We start from the raw sequence: 20,750 nt of genomic DNA on the forward strand, positions 1-20,750 counted from the left end.
TCAATGGCTTGTCCGCGTTGGGCCCTACCTAATGAATGGTCTATATATCAACGATTTGATCGATGTTTTGCCACGTGTGCTACAAATCGCCTTTTCAATCGCACACGGGGTCTGGACCACTCATCCAAATTTCCCGACAAGATAGATGCCGTAAGCGCAAAGAGTAGACGAATTCACATCAGGTGGACCGCGGGTTTACATTGAATGGTGGGTCAGAGCGAGCACCTTGGATCTAGCACGTATGTGACCCGAGCACTGGTAAGCCCAAACGCACTGCTAGCCACCCGTGCTCCACAAGTTGGGGTGTCAATGGGCCAGGGCCGGGTCCGAGTCCGGCCAACAAAAGTTTGACAGGCCCAGCATAAACAGTTCAGAATCTGGCCAAAGCCAACCCGTAGCTGAGCCTGTTGACAGCGCAGCCCACAATAGCTGTCGGGATTCCTTGCCATCTCAGGGACAGTTGATGCAATACGTCACCATATAGATGGCTACAAGTTGAGAACAGCATTAGATATGTCAGACGCCCGATCAGTGACCGACAGCATGGACGGCTATCAAGAACTTGGATAAGAAAATAAAGGATCCATTGCAAGACAAGCTAGAGTTAGGTCCTGATATCGGACCAAACATCACTCAGCACTGGCCATCCCATACCTGGCGAGTGCCATGTATACGAGTCAATTGCAAACTGTCTGAATCATAAGCCCCAAGGTGAACTCATCAAGGCCCAAAAAACGCACTGATCGGTTTGCAGCACCGTGGAGACACGAATGTATTCGATCAGTCTAAAGATGTATTAACCACAGAAGGCCCACTGATTAGACGGTTGTTATCATTTGCTTGGCGTGGCTTTCAGGCCGCGCCTCCTCCAGAGATGACTCCTTCGATTAGATGAGTACATGCAACTACTGGACGAATGGTTTATTGCACCAATCAAACAGTCGTGAGGCAATGGACCATTGCCCAAGGGCAATTGTCCATCAATCAGACGGTTGGGAACAAGGAATTAGTGTGATTCCTCACTTTGCATGGCCCACCTGTACTAGGGACCGCTTTCGATGGTCAAGCAATGAAAATGCACATCATTACTTCCATGGAATTACATTGCAACTCAGGTTGACGGAAATGGGAGCCATATGCTTTCTTTTTTCCTTCATTAATTCTTGAAAGGCGATTCAGAGCATGGGATCCCAACAATTGTCTTTGGTCGAAATAATGGGGACCTACATGGATATCATACTAGACCCCAGGCCAGTTGCATCCAACCTTTGCCACTACCAACGGTGGCAGATGAATCACCACCATTCTGCCTAAAAGTAGAAAAACTGTTGTAAACCTGAAATAATAAGTAGACATCCTAACACCATTCTGCCTAAAAGTAGAAAAACTGTTGTAAACCTGAAATAATAAGTAGACATCCTAATTCCTGTATAGGGACAATTTACTATATGAAACCAAATGCAATCTACACATTCCCTGAAAATAAATAATTCCTATTAATCACACCTAAGAAGTTTGCTGTTACTTCTCTGAGATTCCAACAAGCCAATACAAACTAACCCAATCACGAATTTGAGAAAAGGAAAAAAGGAAAAAGAAATGACAACAATAAAGAAGAAGAAGAAACAACTGAAACATGCATACAAACAAGACACATCATTTCGCAGACACATTACCATACTGCCATGGGTTGAACTCGATGGATTCAACATCGACCTCATCTACGGTGTCTGAGCTGTCGATCGCAGCCCGGTGCTGACTGTATTTACCATTGTATTGGTATACTTCCAAATCACCCCAAGGCGTGGGTGTAACTTCATCAGTTATGTCGAACCATCTTGGAGTGAATTGATGGCCCTGTGCCTCTCTGTCTCGCCTTTCAGCTCTCTGTCTCTCCTCTAGGCTGAAAAATCATGCACAATTACAACTAAATGCAAGCTAAATTACAAACATGGGTATAGAAGTAGAGGCTTCCAGGAATACATCCCAATGTAGGCTATAGTGCCATAGGATACTGGGCTATAACCGTTGGATCTGGGGTCATGATTGATGATCCAAACCATTTACACGATGGGCCTGGCCATGTATGGGGGTTGCTCAATTATGAAACTCTCAGATTGGAATTATTTTCACACTTCGATCATTTGACTCTTTTCCTTTATACATGGACTGCCTTCTTAAACATTGCTTCTTCTTTTTTTTGGCCTTTGGCTGTCCATATTAAAGATTTTGGAGGCAACCATTTTCCTTTGGGTATCTTGTAAGATCAACAGTTTGGATCACCAAACATGATCCCAAATCTAATGGTAATATGTCAGGAATCAGGATGTATTCTAGCATTTCACGGCTCATAGAAGTAAATTATTGTGGGTGAATGCTATGTTGGATCAGAAGGAAGAGATATTATTATGGAGGGACATAACCTGACAGCACGTATGAATCAAATGATTACAAAGCCACATCACAGCAGGTATTACTATGATTTGAGTTGTTTTCTGAATTCAACTCTGCTTCTTCTTCTTCTTCTTCTACTCCAAAATGTCAAGTCTAATACATGAAAAGTACTCCAAAAATGGCAAGTAATAATACCCACTGTTTGGGTATTTTCCCAACATGATAATATCTAGCCCTTCGATACCAAAAGGGCCCTAGACTAAGTATTTTCTTGATCCAGAAACTGTACAGACAGTACTTATGTTTTGGTGTTACATATCATCCATATGGTGGATGGGAGACCGCACAGAAAGTCTCCCCTGTCAGATGACCCTAACCATAGTTTTAGAACTTAACTCAGTCGAGTTCTTCCGACTCTTAAACTCCAAGACTAGATATTGTAGTCCTGGCAAGTCAATTCAAGTTGGGTGGAGTTAACACAGTTAACAAGTCTTGAATGAGTATTGACCAAGTTATGACTAAATTGAGATTTTTCAGACTTATAACAAAATCAACTGAGTTGAGTTAACTCAGAAAGCTGGCTTGAGTGTTACAAAAATTTCAAAATATATCATAACCATCCAATTGTCCCCTCAATAAATTTTGATGGCTACACTCATCTGATAGGAAGAGTGAGGAATGGCTCATGACTTATCTGAAAATGGAGCCCAACATGTATCATTTTCTAGTCACTATAACAAGACTGCAAAGAATAAGTTACCTGCTCTTTTCAGCACCGGCTTTGGTTAAATCACCCTTCTCAAGTGCATACCGATCGGGCCGCAGGCGGGAATCCGATGCTAAAAGCTTCTTGGGGGCTGTTTCAAAGCTGTTTATTTTGTGTGCAAAGTGTGTGTACTGAAATTTGTCATGTTGCGGGGTAGGGGCAACTCTCCATACCTGCAAAACAGAAAAGAGTAGCCAGTGAGGACAATTCACCAAAGTGGCTTTCGACTATAAGTGCTCATGTGTCCCATGCCTTAAAAAATCTGAACCATTCATCGGGCTCGCTATCATGAAAACCAAACCAATTCTAGTACAATTTCAGGTCTATTGAGTGCCTGAGTGGGCCATAATATTACGTTTATATCCAGCCATCAATATGTTTCCAACAAACATGGCAGCGCATGTTGAGAGAAAAATGCCCTGAAATTCATTTTAAGTGGCACCCAAACACGTCCTAAGTTGTTTAACAAGATTGTAAGAATGAAGAAAATGCCAAATGAATGTAAGAGAAGTCCTACCTATCTACAAGAAAAGAAGAAACATGCATAGCTGCATTCCATAAAATGCCAAATGAATGTAAGAGAAGTCCTACCTATCTACAAGAAAAGAAGAAACACACATAGCTGCATTCCATAAAATGCCAAATGAATGTAAGAGAAGTCCTACCTATCTACAAGAAAAGAAGAAACATGAATAGCTGCATTCAATATCATGGAATTAAAATTACAATTCATACCATGAAAAACTTTGTAAGAGAGTGATTGAGCGGAGGCCAAGGTTGAAATGAATGTATCAGAAAATCAATTTCGATTTATGCCAGTTGATGGAGAAGTTCAGCGAGAGGAGAAAGTATCTCTAGGGCAAGCAACGTGCTGGGTTTGGGTCTAGGCCACACAAAATCATTGTTTGAATAGGCCTGGCCCAGTTGGTCCATCCCAACGAGTTCAACATCTGGCCAGAACCAACCCCATGCCCACCCATTGTCAAGCCTAAGGATCTCCACGTGATATTTATTGACATAAAGAAAGCATATAATGGGTCCATAGAGAGATAATCTGGTTGGTGTTGGGAAAGAAAAGAGTCTCAAGAGGATAAATTGACATGATTAAGGAAATGTATGGGGGGACTATAACTGCCGTGAGGACCTAGTGGAGAGACGAGAGTTTACAATTACAGTTATTCAACATCAAGGGTCTGCATTGAGTCGGTGTCATTTTGCATTTGTTATGGATGAGTTAACTGGGCATTTACAACAACGATACTGTGGTGTATGTTGTTTGCAGATGGCACAATTTTGATCAACAAGATGGGGGTAACTATAAAGCTAGAACTATGGAGGGAAGCTTTAGAATTTAAATGTTTTAAAATTTATTGTGGACAAAAAGAGCATCTCTGTGGTACCAATGTTCAAACTATGGTTTCGCACTATGGTTCCACACCCTTCGGATATGGAAATATCATGGGAGGCATTGGGAAATATCACAACATATTGTGTAATGTATTGCTGTATGAGGGAAATGTTGGGGTAAATTTATGAAAATTGTGGAATCTTTCTGCAAAACTTTAGGAGATGTTAAAACACACATGATCACACACTTAGAACTCAAAACATCACCAGGAAATTTTTTTTATGCATAATTCCTTTTAAAGGAGCGTGTGCATTGAAGACCGAGAATTGCACTGGTGACTGGTTAGGAGTGAGTTGGTTCAAGCGGAAGGTTATATAAACAGCAAGGGGAAGGCCCACAAGGACCTGGTTGGCCTAGGAATAAAAGATTTGATGACCAGTGGTTCACCTGGGGTAGAGTGGAAAAGAAGAGGATTTGCGTAACCGAACCCAATTAATTGCAGTAAGGCTTAAATGACACGTGCACACGCTGAAGAAGCCATTGAAGAAAAAGTATCTTGATAGCCAGACATAGCCACTCATGCAATGGAATGGTGTTTATAGAAAGGAAAAGAGAAAAAAAAAAAAGAAGAAGAAGAAGAAGAAGAGAAAAAGAGTTAATTCTTCATATTACTCTGCAATATTCACTCTTCAGTGTCACCTAGTAATCAATATTACCAGCCCTTGTCACCATTTGCATCCCCTGGAAGCCTATACAATCAACACCAATATTTTTCAACGCCTATCCGTGGAAAGAAGACAGACACTTGTCATCTTAAAGGAAGGTGGCCTTCTAGCTGAAGATAAGCTACATACACAGAAGTTGGGCCTTTGAGAGTCGAGACTGTTACCAAACATCTTATTTGTTGTCTGAGTACATTAAGGACAAGGAGAGATCTGAAAACCAGTGGAGGATGCTCCACAAAATGGGATTGTGTTCTGTCCAATATAAGCTACAATGAAAAGCATAGTCACCGAGGGTTAAAAGACTCAGAACTGCATAAAAGGACTTCCGAGCTAGGGAGGCGGCAACTAGGCTGGAATGGCTTGTGCTCCAAGTTAAGTTCACTTTGGCTTGGGTCTGGGTTGAGCTCCAAGTGCCATGGTTGAGAATGTTCTTGAGTTTTAGGATGAATAATTAATTGGGTTGGGCATTGTTTGAAGTATCACCAATATTATCAAAATATCATCGATATTATCCATATCCCCAGTTCGGCAATACCGATAACACTGGTAGCATCAGAAATTCCAAGTATCGGCGATGTATCGCTAAGTATCGCCAATATTTTTGATTGTGTAAATTTATGGCGTCGCTTTTACTGCCAATGTATCAATATCGCCAATGTATTGCCAATCTTTTAGACCATATAAATTCCAGGTGTCACTTGTATCATTAATGTATCGGCGAAATTTCAATAATATCGCTAATGTATTAATATCACCAATATATTGATATCATAAAAAAATAAGTTCATTAAAAAATTTCATTTCAATTTTTATTTTTATTATTTTTTATTTTTAATGAGCACAGGGTTGTATGCAATGTTCAATTTGTTGGCGATAATATCGATATTATCGTTATTACTGCAAACGTATCAATATCGCCAATGTATTGCCAATCTTTTAGACCATATAAATTCTAGGTGTCACTTGTATCATTAATGCATCGGCAAAATTTCAATAATATCACTAATGTATTAATATCACCAATATATCAAAATCATAATAATAAAAATATGTTCATTAAAAAATTTCATTTCAAAATTTATTTATTTATTTAAATGAGCACAGGATTGTATGCAATGTTCAATTTGTCGGCGATAATATCAATATTATCGTTATCGCAGCATGGGCAATATCGAGACCATAATCTTTCATTTCCTTTCTTGTTGTCGACGATTTCTCGGCGAAATATTGTGTTGTCGATATTCTGAAATAGTGATGGATGTTTGGATGGATGGTCATATGCATGTGTGATGTGATAGCTGGGATGGTTGGACCAATTTCTTACAATAACAAGCTTTTAAACCCCCATTAAATGGAATCTTATTATGAATGCTTTTTTCTTTTCTTTTTTGGAAATTTTTTTTTCCTAAATATGCAAACATGTGTATTTAAACATCTCTTGAAGTTTCACTGAAAAATTCCACCATTTTCCCTATTTTTCCGGTTACCAGTGATATTACCAGCGATATCGATATTGTTTCCATATCCCTGGCCAACGAAACTCGTAGCGATACCAATACTTCGAATGCTAATTAGACCTGGCATGCATCTAGCTAAAGCCTGGACTATTTAACATTGATGACCAAGTATTTGGCTGGGGGGACCAGCCTGTCCCAAGTCTGATTGCTTAGCTCACAGGCTGGGCTTGGCCTCGACATAGGTCCTTAGCTCATGGGTTGGACATGAACATGATTCAGACCATCCTGCCTGGGCCATTTGCAAACCTAGTCCGAGCTGCTGCTTGCTGGAGCAAACTTTATCCAAAGATACCACTTGCTACAACATTTTCCTCTCACGCATGGAGCTCCTTTCACTCCTACCACTTACTACCACTACAACGGGACCATAGAAACCACTAAATATATTGTGCCTTAGGTATCTGTCTGTAAACACAATCAATAAAAAAAAGCTAATGTCTATATTTTAAGTATTTAGATTTATTTTTTTAAAATATAGATGCTTCCTTGATGTTCCTGCTCACTGAATATGTTTCAAAGCTGCAGTATTCCCACTTCTTGAATCTCTTAACTGCTTCCATGCTTTCCTGAAACTTGTAAAAAAGACTTGCCTTAAAACTATATGAATGTGCCCCATCTCAGCTTCTTTTGTGCAACTAAAAGAAAGGCCGAATTAACGAACAAAGATTGTTAAAAAAGAAAAGAAAAGAAAAACCCTTCCACATGGCTCCATTGATCAATAAGCACCTCGATACATCTGTGTCAATTTCTCAAAGAGCACATCCATCAGGTTCAATTAAGTACACGATTAACTGTTGACAAACTCTAGCTTAAGCAGACATGTTGATAGTTAAGCCTTCCAGCCTAGCAAACCACACGAAAGACACTAAACTTTCGTAGTTGGTGAATCATCAATAGGGAGAGGGGGTCTTCCAATATTCCATGCTCAACTTGCTTGCACTAAGACCATCTTTCATTAAGTCTACTCCTCATCCAAATGGAATACGACGACATGAGGCGAGGACATAAGCAAACAAGTAGGAAGATAAAGGGCATAATATATGATGAGGACATCACATCACGTACACCTTTGCATACGTATTAGAATAGGCGGGCCCCGGTTTCTCTGTGGCTAGGCAAGTATCCATGTTGAAGACCTTGGAAAATCCCACACTGGGAAAGTGCACATGGGTTGCTTTAAGGAACGATTTGGATCGTTGGATTTGAAGGACGTGACGATCAGGCCATTAGATTGCATGAATGACATAATCGAGCCGTTGATCGTGGGCAATTCTTGTCATCATAGGACATATTTATGTTTTAAGATTTAGTTTATTATTGATTTATGCTTTGGACACCTTATGAGTGTTTTTATTTATTTTTTCATTAGACTAGGGTTATTTTGGTCAAAAGTCAATGGTGGATTTCTCTTTTTTAAAAATTCCTTTGTTTCTTCTTCTTCATGCGATGTGAAGACTTGTTCCATGCGATTTGAAACGAAGATTAGTGTGATGCCTATCTTCAATCACGGGAGTGCGAGGCTTCCAATTATCTATCTTTGAGTTTTTCTTCTTCGTGCAAGATATTTTGTTGAAATATCCTTGGTTCTTCATCCAAAACCTATCCCAACACCTTCCTTTCTTCTTCATTATCCTTTCCTTCAAAACCCCAAGGCTACAGACCAAACCCTAGCCAACTGGACCCCACACGTATGACCATATGGCCACATGTGCGAGCCCACGGGCTGGTCCTTAAGGCCATACCTTTATTCCCCCTTGCCTCTTTGAACCCTTCCTCCAAAACCCCATCTTCCCTTGTCCAAAACCCTAACCTTAACCCTACAATCACCAATATCTCAATTTCCCTAAACTCCTAAACCCTAGATCTTCAAATCCTTCAATTAACCTAAAATCCTTAATTTTCCTACATCCAAAACCCTAATTCCTACCTCCTAATAACTAAATCATTTAATTCCTTTATTCGATTCCCCACTTTAACCTTAATTTCACCTTTACCCCTAAACTTTCCTAACCCTAGCTTCACCCACACCCAAATCTAGTAAATCCTAAGTAGTATTAGACCTTCCCCTTTACAATGGGCCTAACCCTATGCTATTTGGATGTTTCTACATCCATTATATCTTAGTTTCTCATGTTTAATGGTCTTGTAGGATGATGCTTGGCAACTTAGGCTTACACTATGCATGTTTTCCTCTTAGAATCTTGATATTTGTGATGATGGTAGCAAGATTTGTACTTTTTATTAATTAATTTAAATTTGTTGATTGATCTCTCACATTATTTGAGTTCATGATTGGTCCGGCAACAATATATGTATACATGCTTATACAATAATAATTTTCGGCAGAAAAGGCAACAATGCAGACACACAATAGCTTGTACTATTATGTACTAGCTATGGTTATTGCTAGGGTCAAGGGTATGGTGTTGGATTGGGCGATGTATGTTAAAGAAGCTCCAGCTGGTCCTTTTTTCTAAGTTGTTTTGGTTCTCTTCTTTGGTTGTTTCTGGTCTCGCCTCTCGCAAGCTTTTAATAAATTGTTGTTATCGTTCAAAAAAAAAGAAAAAAAGTACCATAATATATTATATAGCATTGCATGCATGTATATAGCTGTATGAATGAAAGCATAACATGACGAGTGGTTAATCTGCCATTTTAAGCTAAGTTCCACTCCAACAATGTATGGGCACCTATAACCAATTCCATGCACATGCCACACCGTTTATTAGGGCTTGTTTGATTTTCTGACTCAACTGTAATTACCTTGTAAATAAGTAATCATTATTTACCAAGGTAATTACTGCATCTTTCCCAATGCTGACTTGACCGGTTACTTTTTAAACACTTAAATCGAGAAATTTGTAAAATAAATATGGGGGCCACCATAATGTGTGTGGCTTATCCACACCGCCCATTCATTATGCCAACTGAATTTAGGGCATGAGCCCAAAAATTAGGCAGCTCCAAAGCTCAAGTGGACCACACCACACGAAATTGTGAGAATTGAATAACTACCTAAAAAAACTTTTTGGGGCCCTTAGAAGTTTTAGATCAAGCTTATATTTATGTTTTTCACTTATCCATGTCTATGTGACCCTATGAACAGGTTAGATGGTGAATAAACCTCAATATGGGCGCAGTAAAAGAACCAACTTTCAACGGTGGACAAATTAAGTCCATTGTTTCCTTTCATGTGGACCAATTGAGCATTGGATCTGCCTCATTTTTCGGTTCATGCCCTAAAATATTTTAATAAAACAGATGGACGACATGGATATATCATACACATTACGGTGGGGCCGACGGATTTAAGTCAATATTTTTGGACCTATTTTCTAGGTGGAATTACTCACCCATTTTCAAACAAGTGAAAAAGTAATAATTACTTATTTACTAGGAATTTACCTGTATCATGGAAAATCAAACAGGCCCTTGGCAAAAATTACTAACGAAAGCATACTTGTACTTGGCAAAAAAGAAGAGATGTTCATTTTAACATCCCAATACCTAGGTCCATCATGACTGAGAAATAAAGAACACAATCATTAGACTACAATAATTAATCAGCATGTGAGACGCTTATGCTTAGAAACTCCATAAAGCATCGCCATATTGAAATCATATGTTGCAGTTGTTTATGTAAATGCTAGCATTAAAATAAAAAATATAATAAAAAAATTGATCGTTTAAATTGTTTAGAGTCCAAAGCGAACGGATATGAAAGTAATAATTTGAGGGAACCAAGGTTTTATGAAATTGACCTCTTTAAGTTCTGTGCCTGCGAGGGGCTCCCCTTCCATGTCACATGGTTGGTAACTCATTACCTCATTCCATTTACCAGTCATCAATATCTTAGGTTCCTCTGCCCCATTATAAACATATCCATCCACTTCATAGCGGCCATTCCTGCAATCGATGTCAACTTGTCGTAAACACCAAGCAATGCAGTGGAAAGAGGAACAGCAAAGCAAGTTTGCAACGGAATATCAAAGCCAACAATTTAATCTAAGTTTTATTCCGCAGTCATAATGAGCCCGCAGGCAAATGATGTGACCAAGTGAAAAGACCAACAAATGAACAAAAGGATATATATAAAACGAAGGAAAGAAAGGCATCCATACCCAAACCAGCCACACGGTTGAAAATATAGCACAGCTTTGTCCCCAGTGGTCAAGTTTGTCATGATCATCTCCCCTGTAGAATCAACCCAGGTTCTTCCAAATATAAGGTTGTTAACTTTTGTAAGAGGGGGCACCAAATCTAAAACTACACCATCCTTTTTAAGGGTCACCCGTGTTCTGCATATCAGAATAATAATGACAATAAACTGCATCAGGAACTATTTTATTGAAGAACCATACAAGGGAACGAAATTGGAGCACTTTAAATAGGAAACTTACACAGCACATAACGATACTGACTGAGGTTATCCTTAAAGAAAGGTTAACATGGGAACAATAGAGGAATCTGAGCAATAAAAGGTTATTTACATTTTAGGGGTTGTTTGGCACCATGGATTTGGGGGGATTTCAAATCCCCTTGTTGTTTGGCACCATAAAGTAACTGGGGTTTCAAATCCCCTCAAAGAGGGGGTTTGAAATCCACGGTGAAAGCTTGGATTACATCTAAAATCCTTCCAAGAGTTGCATGTGTAACATGTGTGTCACTAGACTATTACTCTATTGGGCACATGGCCCACTAACGATATCCCAAAACAATTAGATTATCAATTGCATCACTAGGGGTCGTTTGGCACCATGAGGAAATTGTACGTATTCGGTGCTGTGAAATAGGAAGCTTTCAAACAAGCTTGCTGTCAATGTCAACCTCGAAATTGATGTTGTAATTACATGGGTAAATAATCATTACCTATTTACCTGTAATTACATGTGTAAATAAAAAAACAAACACCCCCTAAGAGAGCTAAAACAAACCCACAACCTGCTCCACACAAAGAATGCGAGGAAGCAACAGCAAAAAGACAATCCAAACTAGCAAGGGGCATGCTAGTCATCAAATTGGCATAATTCCATCTCAGACAAGGACTAGGGAAATTCCAGTTCCAGAAATAGAATTCACATCACGGAGTCATTGACTACAATCACTGATGCAATTGTCAATTAACCACTTGCTCTAAAAGCTCGAACTGTTAGAATATGGCGAATAAATCCCTTTATCTCACAGGCCAGGCCCCGCATCTCATGGGTTTAGGACCTCGGCTAAACCTCCTTCATGGGTCCCAAATCACATGGGCCGCCCACCCCGAGTGTCCCCGCATCCCACGGGCTACCCCACTCGAGCCCGATGTGAAATGCACATTAATCACCCCTGGTGAGGAGTCTCAAACACGAGACCTCCCCCGTGGGCCCCAAATCACATAGGTCACCTACCCCGAGTGTGCCCCTGCACCCCACAGGCAACCTCACTCAAGCCCAGTGTGAAAATGCCCCTGCATTAATCACTCAATCAGCCTGAAGGTCGAGCTGAAGGAAACTCTGAAGGAAGCAATATTTAGCTCACATTCTGAATTTCAGTGAGATGAATGAGGATTGCAGTCCATAGCAATGGTGCAATGAACATTTGTGACAATGTTGGTAGGCAGTGTAGGAAACATCTTCATTGCAATTTGAATGAAAATAGATGAAACTTGCAGCTGGGCAAATTCCTCATCAATTGCCAATTTGAACGATTTTCCAAAGAAAGTGATATGCTTGATGTGCGTTGACACACAACAGGCAGGGGAATGGAGTGTGCTCAGATGGATTCTAGATATCCTTGAGAGAAGAAGGAAGAGGAACTAAAGGCCCAAGGTCATTGATGAAGATAAGTCTGCAAAGAACATGAAAGAAGTTGTTCTGGGCACATTTGATTTGGAAATTTCAAATGTTGAAGCATTCTAGCATTGAGCTCCTTCCAAATGTTCCCAATTGTAGACGAAAAACATAAGGACGCAAGTTGCCACTCCTAGAACCAGCAGGCAATGTTTGGCTGAGGAGACCTAGAGAGTTGACATACGAGTTTTGGCTGGAAAGGAGATCATGAGAATCCACCTATCAAGACAGTTACTGAAGTTGTTGCTCAAAACCCAAGAGGTTAAGGTGGTCCCCTTAACCACTCTCACTACTTGGAGAATTCTCAAATCTCCAATCCTAATAACATTCTTCCTTGTTCCTTCATTTTCTATTCTTTCTCCTCTCAGAGATATTTCTAGATGGTAGCGAGATTCCAGAGGTGGAAGAAGTTCCAACAATTAGGCTTGAGGGACTTTGATATAAAGACTCCTTTCTTAGAGAAAAACTGCCTTCTATTTATTGAGATTGGGGATAACTGTCTTGGTCATTTGTGAGAATGGAATGGATAGTTTCAGTGGGGACCAAGATCCTTTTGACGACCTACGTTGTGATGAAAGGATATCTATATGATCTGATCGATTGCGTAAAACACAAGGCATCAAATAAGAGGTCATCAAGGGTCAAAAATGTATTTTAGGGAGGGATCAGATCAGGGGTTATTTGGGTTCAAAAGGCGGAAAAGCCAAAAATCGAGGACCATCGAGAGTCATGGAAATCGAATTTCCACAGCTCCAAAACACCTTATTTAAAAAATGAGATCCATTGAGGCACAGAAATTCCTTGAGAGGCTTAAAAAATAAAATGGCTGTGGGTCCATACTTGGGTAAGGTTGGGTCCCACACCTCTTGGTTCTTCTAAGATATAGTTGCATGAGTGAAGCAAAGAGCCAGCAAATTTGGGTGCACAAGTGGGGAAGCCTCTCTTTCAAAATGTTAGCAAGTATAAATATTAAGGAAGCAAGAGCATGAGTTTGAGTCCAAAGTGTGATTTGAAGTGGGAGCATCACTTGGTTAGGAGGATCTTGCAAATAAGTTTTAGGATAGTTCTTTGAGGGTTCCAAGGGATTTAGCTATAAATTGGGTTCAAGGTGAGGGGTTTACTCCATGGTGTGCCGTAAGAGCCATAAAGGCTATTACGTGAAGGTAACGGTGGCAACTGCTACACATTACAGGGTCATAATGGCCGTGACAACCGTTACGGAAAAAATGAGCCGTAATGGTTGTTACGACCCCTATAACACCGTAACGGTCCATTACGCGGCCTATACAGGTTTTTCTGGGGGGTTTTTCAATAAAAAAGAGACTATAACAACCGTTACGGCCCCCCGCAATGACCATTACAGCCCGTACAGTGGTGGTCATTACGACCACCATTACCGTTACGGAATACCTCGGTTCACTCCCAAGTTCCCAGCCAGCTTCCCACATAATTTGAAGTCATGGACAAGACCTTCTTGCGTTAGTTCAACTAGAATACTAATATGGAATGCCTATATTAGGTGGGGTGTCTACACTATATTTAGAGAGTTTGATTGAGATGTTGTGGAGAGCAACGGGAACAGGTACATGGTACACTAATTCCTCCAATACATAGTATGCTAGGGGTAGGCGTGTCACTACAATATATACAATGTGCATGCAATATAGTTTTACATATGAACACATATTGCAGTTTGAAATGGTGAGTGTAATTATTATAAACCTAGCATGCTTAGTGTTATATTATAACTAATAACTACAAAAAAAGGTACACATCTCTGCATTGTAAATACAAATTTGCATTAACTTAATCAATAGTAAGAATAAAGAGCCATAACTTCAGGTCGCTAAAAATAGCAATCTGGATCGCAAATGACCCATAATCTAGAACAGTCAATTCAGAATGGAAAACATGGGGGCTTTCATGTTTGTTTTAGGTAACATTGGTTGAGAGTGATTTCAATTCCGAAGTGTTCGAAATATCGGTTGCACTATGTATTGAACCCTTGGATGTGGATCACTGGAAAGATCAAGATATATCGCGTGTATTATGTATCGCAGTCAAGGTATGCCATATCACTTTTTGGTGGGCATATCAGTGCCTACCAAAACTGATACATGTATCAGCTAATACGGGGGTTTAATGATTATTACGCATCCCATAACGGCCTTTTTCCTAAAAAAATCGAATGAAGTTTCCAAATAATTAGAGGATTCTAAATGTGTAGTTCTTTTATTTTGTTTTGACCATGTTTAGGAAGGTGTAATGGTCCACTCTTGAGAATGTTGTCTTGGGTTGTCTATTGATTTCGTGAACTTAACCGGCTTAAAACTGACCGCAGATTGGCCCGAATTTCATACAAGCTCTAGCACTCATCCCATTGATGCACATCTCCAGCATTTAACATCATTCCCCCCAAGTAATTTTAAGAAAAAATTAAAATCAAATTTTGAATGAACAATATCGCCAATTTGGGGAACCACTCGAATGCCCCCAAATTGAACCAAAATTCATGCAAGCTTTGGCACTCATCCCACTAATGCACAGCCCTAAGCATTTAACATCATTCACCCAAGTAATTTTAAGAAAATTTAAATTTAAATTCGAATGAATAATGCTGCCGATTTAGAGGACCACTCGAATGACTCTAAATCAACCCCCTTGCAATCTATGGCACTCATCCCACTAATACATATTCTTGGCACAAAATTGATGCAATTTATGGCACTCATATCACTAATACAATGGGCTCCAAATTATGCTTCACCATTTGACCATCAAATTAATAGAAACTTATTGAACAGCGAAGAATTAAAAAACCCAGTAGTCCCATTTCAATAAACAAGTGTCCTCAAAGCAACGGCGTTGCTTTGACCCCACATTTTAATGGGGGTTTAGTTTGATTTAATATGTGCCACATGTACAGATTTTTTTTTAAGTGTACGACTGTACATGTATCAAGTTTCATGCACCACCAGAGCATTTTATAAGTTAAAAAGAGTTCTCAAGTCAAACTAGTTGGACCGCAAGCTACGGTCCACCCAACAAATAACTTCCAACTAACGTCCAACTGGTTAAGTGCATGTGAAATCCAACAATTCCAATAGATTTGCCCCAAAAAGAGGGCCACCTGGTGCAAAAATAATTCATATCTACTCATTAGGTGGGTGATACCATAGATAAATAACAAAAAATACAAGTGTGGTCCACCTGATAAATGGATATGCCTAAATTTTGCAAAAGGTGATCCTTGTGATGGGGCAAACCAAATGGATGGAGTGGATTTCCCACACTCACAAAAAGATTGCAAGTTATTCGCCATTGGACCATAACTTATAGACCAATCGATTGGATTGATTTCTACTTTTTAAACACATGGATAGGGGGGGGGGGGGGGAGAGAGACTTACTTGCAAGTTGTAGCAGAGCAGAGAAGAGAGGTAAGTATTTCTTTTTTAAATGGCACCTTTACGGGTCTATAACGGACCGCTACATGGTAACGGCTGTTACGGTGCGGGTTTTCAGTGCTCACCGATTCGACCTCATATCGCATAATGGGGTCGGCCGATACCATTATGTAATAGCTGACGTAACCGTTTCAGCAAACCTTGATCGTAGTTTGAGGGAAACATTAGAAATATTCAAGAACATGATGAAACTTCATATTTTAAAAGACACGTGATATTTTTCAAAGGCTTTAAAAGACACATGATTACACACTTAGAACTCAAAACATTACTCTGTGTGTGTGTGTGTGTGATTAACAATGCACTTTCAGACAAAACTATGCTTTGAAATCCCTCCCCGATCACAATTTATCCCCCAAATTAGTGTTTTGATGTGAAGCAACTCAAGTGGAGTTGTTAAAAAAAATAACTACAAAGAGAACCCCAAAAAAACATTGGATGAATTTTTTTAATTTCCATTTTTTTTCTTGGTTTCACTATTTCAGTAAAAAAAACTATATTGCAATATCACCCAGATATTGACAATGTATCAGCAACATATATTTGTGAAATCCCTATATATTAGCATGCACATACGTGGGATTTTTTTGTACTACTGATGTTTTGGTATCACTAGCCTGCAATACTGAAAATACCGGTAATACATTCGATACAAACACTGCCCCAATGTCCAAACCAAATCAAAAGTATTTAGAATCGAAATAGAAGTTGAAGATCAATAGGGTTGATTGAGACAAAAACAATCTGAGGAGATATACAGCATGTTTCTATTCTTGAATAGAGATTAAGTCCTGCTTGGATTATCAGCATAAGAAATGCACTGCTAGAATTTCAATAAGGTTGCATTCCACATAATTAAGCCATGAACAGTAAAAATGGACACATCAAGATTACCTTCCAACCGGATAAACATCAACAGAGTTTCCCAGAAATTTGGTCTTTAACTTGGATGTCACGTCATAGGTAAAATGATCATTTTCTGCATGCCCCGCACTTGTTGGAGGATGATGACTCACCTGACATTTGGAAGCATGATAAAAGAAAGGAACTGAGCATCGCAGAACAACACCATGGAAATGACAATGAAAAAACAACCACAACACATAATGTTAACATGGTTTAGCAATTAACAGGTGGGTCAGTGGGAGGGGAGGTGGATGTATGCATGAATGTGTTAAAAAAATCAGCTGACAGTATTCTTGTGAAATATCAGCACCCAAAAGATGAGAAATCAAAATCAAAGTAAACTTATAAACAGGTCACCTGCTCCGCAAGGAATGTAATGCCACCATGATTAACCATTTCATAAGTCTCACCAAGGATGGGATTGAAGGGCTTCCAGGTTCGTTGATAGGCATAGTAAACAGATATTGCCCATGATGCTGCAGACAATAACCAATATTCCATTAAACCAGATAATACATGCATGCAACTCATAAGCACCACAGTAGAGAAGACCACTTACTAGCATAGACCAACCGCATGTAGGGATCCTCACATTCATCAGCCAGGTCTAACAAGTGGGAGTACTCCAGTATCTGTGAGGATAATGCAATTTATAATGCTCAATATGTGATAAGCAAGGTTGAAGACATTGCACAAAATTGACAAGCATCAGGTTTAAAGTACAAATAGCACAGACCTCTGCCACTCTCTGAATCATTGTCATGGGCTCAAATATAAGAACTGGAAGCGTCACCATTGATGTAACATCTGAACCTATATATGTCTGCATCATCTTCCAATAACTATCTCGATCCTGCAAGAGACGCAAAGAAGATTTGAAACAAAAAAACAAAAAGCAAAAAGACATTCATCGAAACAGAAAGAGAAAAATGAAAGAGCAAACAGATCAATGTCATGGTCATGAAGATTATGAGCAGCAATTATAAAAAGAAATGTGCATCAAACTTGTGTTCCACAACAAGTATATTTAAAATTTATAATAATAATAAAACACACACACACACGCACACAAATAATATTCCTAATGCCATCAACATCATAGCCTTGTATCAACTATTTGGCCTGGCTAAAGAACATTGTTACAATAAATCCAAATAGCTAGGACAGGGCATGATAAACATGGGTAGTGCAACCAGATGTAGAGGATTGTTCATTGATATGAGATGAACCTATGACCCCTCTAGTTGATTACCAGATATCACCTGTAAACCCCCTCTGTTTCTCTTCCACCAAGCACACAAGAGAACTTCTCCAAAGAAAAAAAGAATCATTTTTTCTCTAATTTCAACAACCAAGAAAATACCCTCACACATCTATATAGGGTCACAAAAGAAGAAAGAAGAAGAAACTAGTGCTATTGGAATTACCCAAGATGCCCTCACTTATGTGCTACTTTGCACGCATAGCTTTAGGTGAGGGTATTTTGATCTTTTACTCTTATAAAAATAAATAATAATAATAATAATAAAGGCAACTACTTGAATATCATACAGCCCACTCATATGGCCATGCGGAACACACAAGTCTGATCATGTGGGGCCCATATTGGTCCTGCGTTTATATACTAGAGAGTAGAACCAGCTTGCATCAATGGGTTCAATAGACTGGTATGAAAAGAAAAAGAAGTGAGCACCTCCTGCTTCCATCTTCCTCTTTGAGCTTCTTCCTCTGCATCTTCTGTGCCTCCTTCGGGGTTTATAACTTCTAGCCCTTCATAACCAATCAACCTACAGGAGAAAAGAGAAGGCCACGCAATGGTTTAGAGTAGACTGTACAGAAAACAGTAATGATTCGGTTAAGACAACATTATCAAGAAACCCAACAATGCTATACAAGCCCAAAAGTAGATCATTAAATGTCGTTCATTTCCTTCCAGAAAACCATACCATTAAGTTTTATGGGCAAAATTTTAAATAATGATGATAATAATAATCACAATGATCATGATAATAGAAATAGTAGTAGTAAATTAATAATAATAAAAAGTAAAGTAGGCAAAGAACATCAATTTAAATTTGATGAAAAGATTTGAACGAAATTAATGCTTGAACTAAAGTCACGCATAGGGTACAATAAGATGGAATCCTGAACTCTAATCAGGTGGGCCTTTGCATGGAGGACCATAGCCAAAAAATCAAAGGCAACTGACAGGTGGACACTGTAAGTCACAAAATAAGGATAGTGGTTCACTAGGAAAAGACCCTCCGATCAGATAATTAAGGTCATCATCCAACTGGTGTGATTTTTGAGCTATGGATGTTCAGTAGTAAGCCCCACGTGAAGGTCTGGGTACTATCCTAACGTGCCACTTTTTTGGAAAAAAAAAATCTGACACGGAAAACATCCCCTGTAATAATTCCCCATCTAGTACTTGTAAAAAGAAGAAGAAGAAGAAGAAGAAGAAGGAGGAGGAGAAAGAAAAGAAAAGAAAAAGCAATCACCCTCTCATGAGTCCTGAGCCACTCTTTGTGAAATATAGAAGAGGCCACTCACAGCACGTGTGGTATCCGGGCAACTCAGCAGTCGGCAGCTACTGTGAACATGTCCAGGCAAAAAATCAAGTTGGTACACTCATCAGGTTCACCATGTGTACCTTGAATATAGACCACTAATCAGTTGCCCACCTGATGAGTGGACTGGCCTGATTTTGGGAGAGGGCATGTTCGCAATGCCCATCACCTGATGGGTGGGTAACCCAGATCTCACACATGTGTGTCATGGCAGTAGGTGTGCCACGAATCGCCTCTTCAGTCTCTCCTCGCAGTATTTGCCATGAACTTCCCTGAAGAAGTAAAAAAACTCAATCACATAACTTCTCACCACTGTCTTTTACCAATTGCTGCAAGGACCAAATGAGAATTCCCACTCCAAAATCAATATTTCCTTCCACCATAACCGATTCCGAAAAAAATTAAAACCCTAGGATTCGATATCCATTGAATTTTCACAGACATGCATACAACATGTGCATAGAAAGAGAGAAAGAAGAGAGATCGGAGCTTAGAAGATTTTTCCATACCCGTTGACGGATTTGTGCATGGCAGTGCCGAAATTCGAGATGCTGGATGCGATTGAGGACAAGAATCCACCGCCTTGCTTTTGATCTTTTGAACCCATCTCAAAAACCCTAATTCAATCTCTCTCTATCTCTAGCTCTCAGAAGAAGAAAACGGAATTTAGAAGACGGGTCGTTTAGCAGCAATTCCACGATTGGATCTCAGACAGAGGAAAAAACCTATACCGACCGATGAATCGAATCGATCAGTAAGAGAAATCGATCAAGAGAGGGAGAAGAGGAGAAACGGGGAAATCTAGAAAAAACAGCGAGGATAGGAGGTGAAAGCCTTTGGCGCTTCTGGCGTTTGAAGGGCGGCGATCTTTTATCAAAATTCAATATAAGCGGAAGACTGTCATGAACCTCGACCCTAGGATGATTACAGAACATACACGAGTCTTGTTTCGTACTAGTGGGGCCATGGAACAGTGATCCTGGCCATTCATCTAGGACGCGGGTGGCCTGAGGATTCCTGCAACCGCAAGCACTGTGGGCCCACCTTTATTTTTTTGTTATATCCACTCTGTCCATCCGATTTCGTAAGCTCATTTTGGGACATGAGCCCAAACGAGCGGGAGATCCAAAGCTCAAGTGGGCTACACCATAGGCAACAGTAGATATGGGAACATCCACCGTTGAATGGCCATGATCACACACGGTTCATGAGGAGAGACTCCCTTTC

The 20,750-nt window shown here is 39.6% G+C and overlaps 1 protein-coding gene across 1 annotated transcript; it reads right to left on the reverse strand.

The window, feature by feature from the left end:
* Positions 1 to 1,477: 1,477 nt before the first annotated feature.
* Positions 1,478 to 20,408, reverse strand: LOC131243750 (oxysterol-binding protein-related protein 3C-like). Its single transcript, XM_058243300.1, has 10 exons — positions 20,033 to 20,408; positions 18,647 to 18,740; positions 17,690 to 17,806; positions 17,513 to 17,585; positions 17,311 to 17,429; positions 16,942 to 17,063; positions 10,872 to 11,048; positions 10,512 to 10,656; positions 3,155 to 3,333; positions 1,478 to 1,903 (listed from the first exon to the last, which is right to left on the reverse strand). Exons 1-10 carry the CDS (start codon positions 20,128 to 20,130, stop codon positions 1,657 to 1,659), a joined length of 1,371 nt encoding a protein of 456 aa, XP_058099283.1. The 5' UTR covers positions 20,131 to 20,408; the 3' UTR covers positions 1,478 to 1,656.
* Positions 20,409 to 20,750: the final 342 nt, after the last annotated feature.

This window comes from Magnolia sinica, chromosome 4 (assembly GCF_029962835.1).
Source record: "Magnolia sinica isolate HGM2019 chromosome 4, MsV1, whole genome shotgun sequence".
Lineage (NCBI taxonomy): Eukaryota > Viridiplantae > Streptophyta > Magnoliopsida > Magnoliales > Magnoliaceae > Magnolia > Magnolia sinica.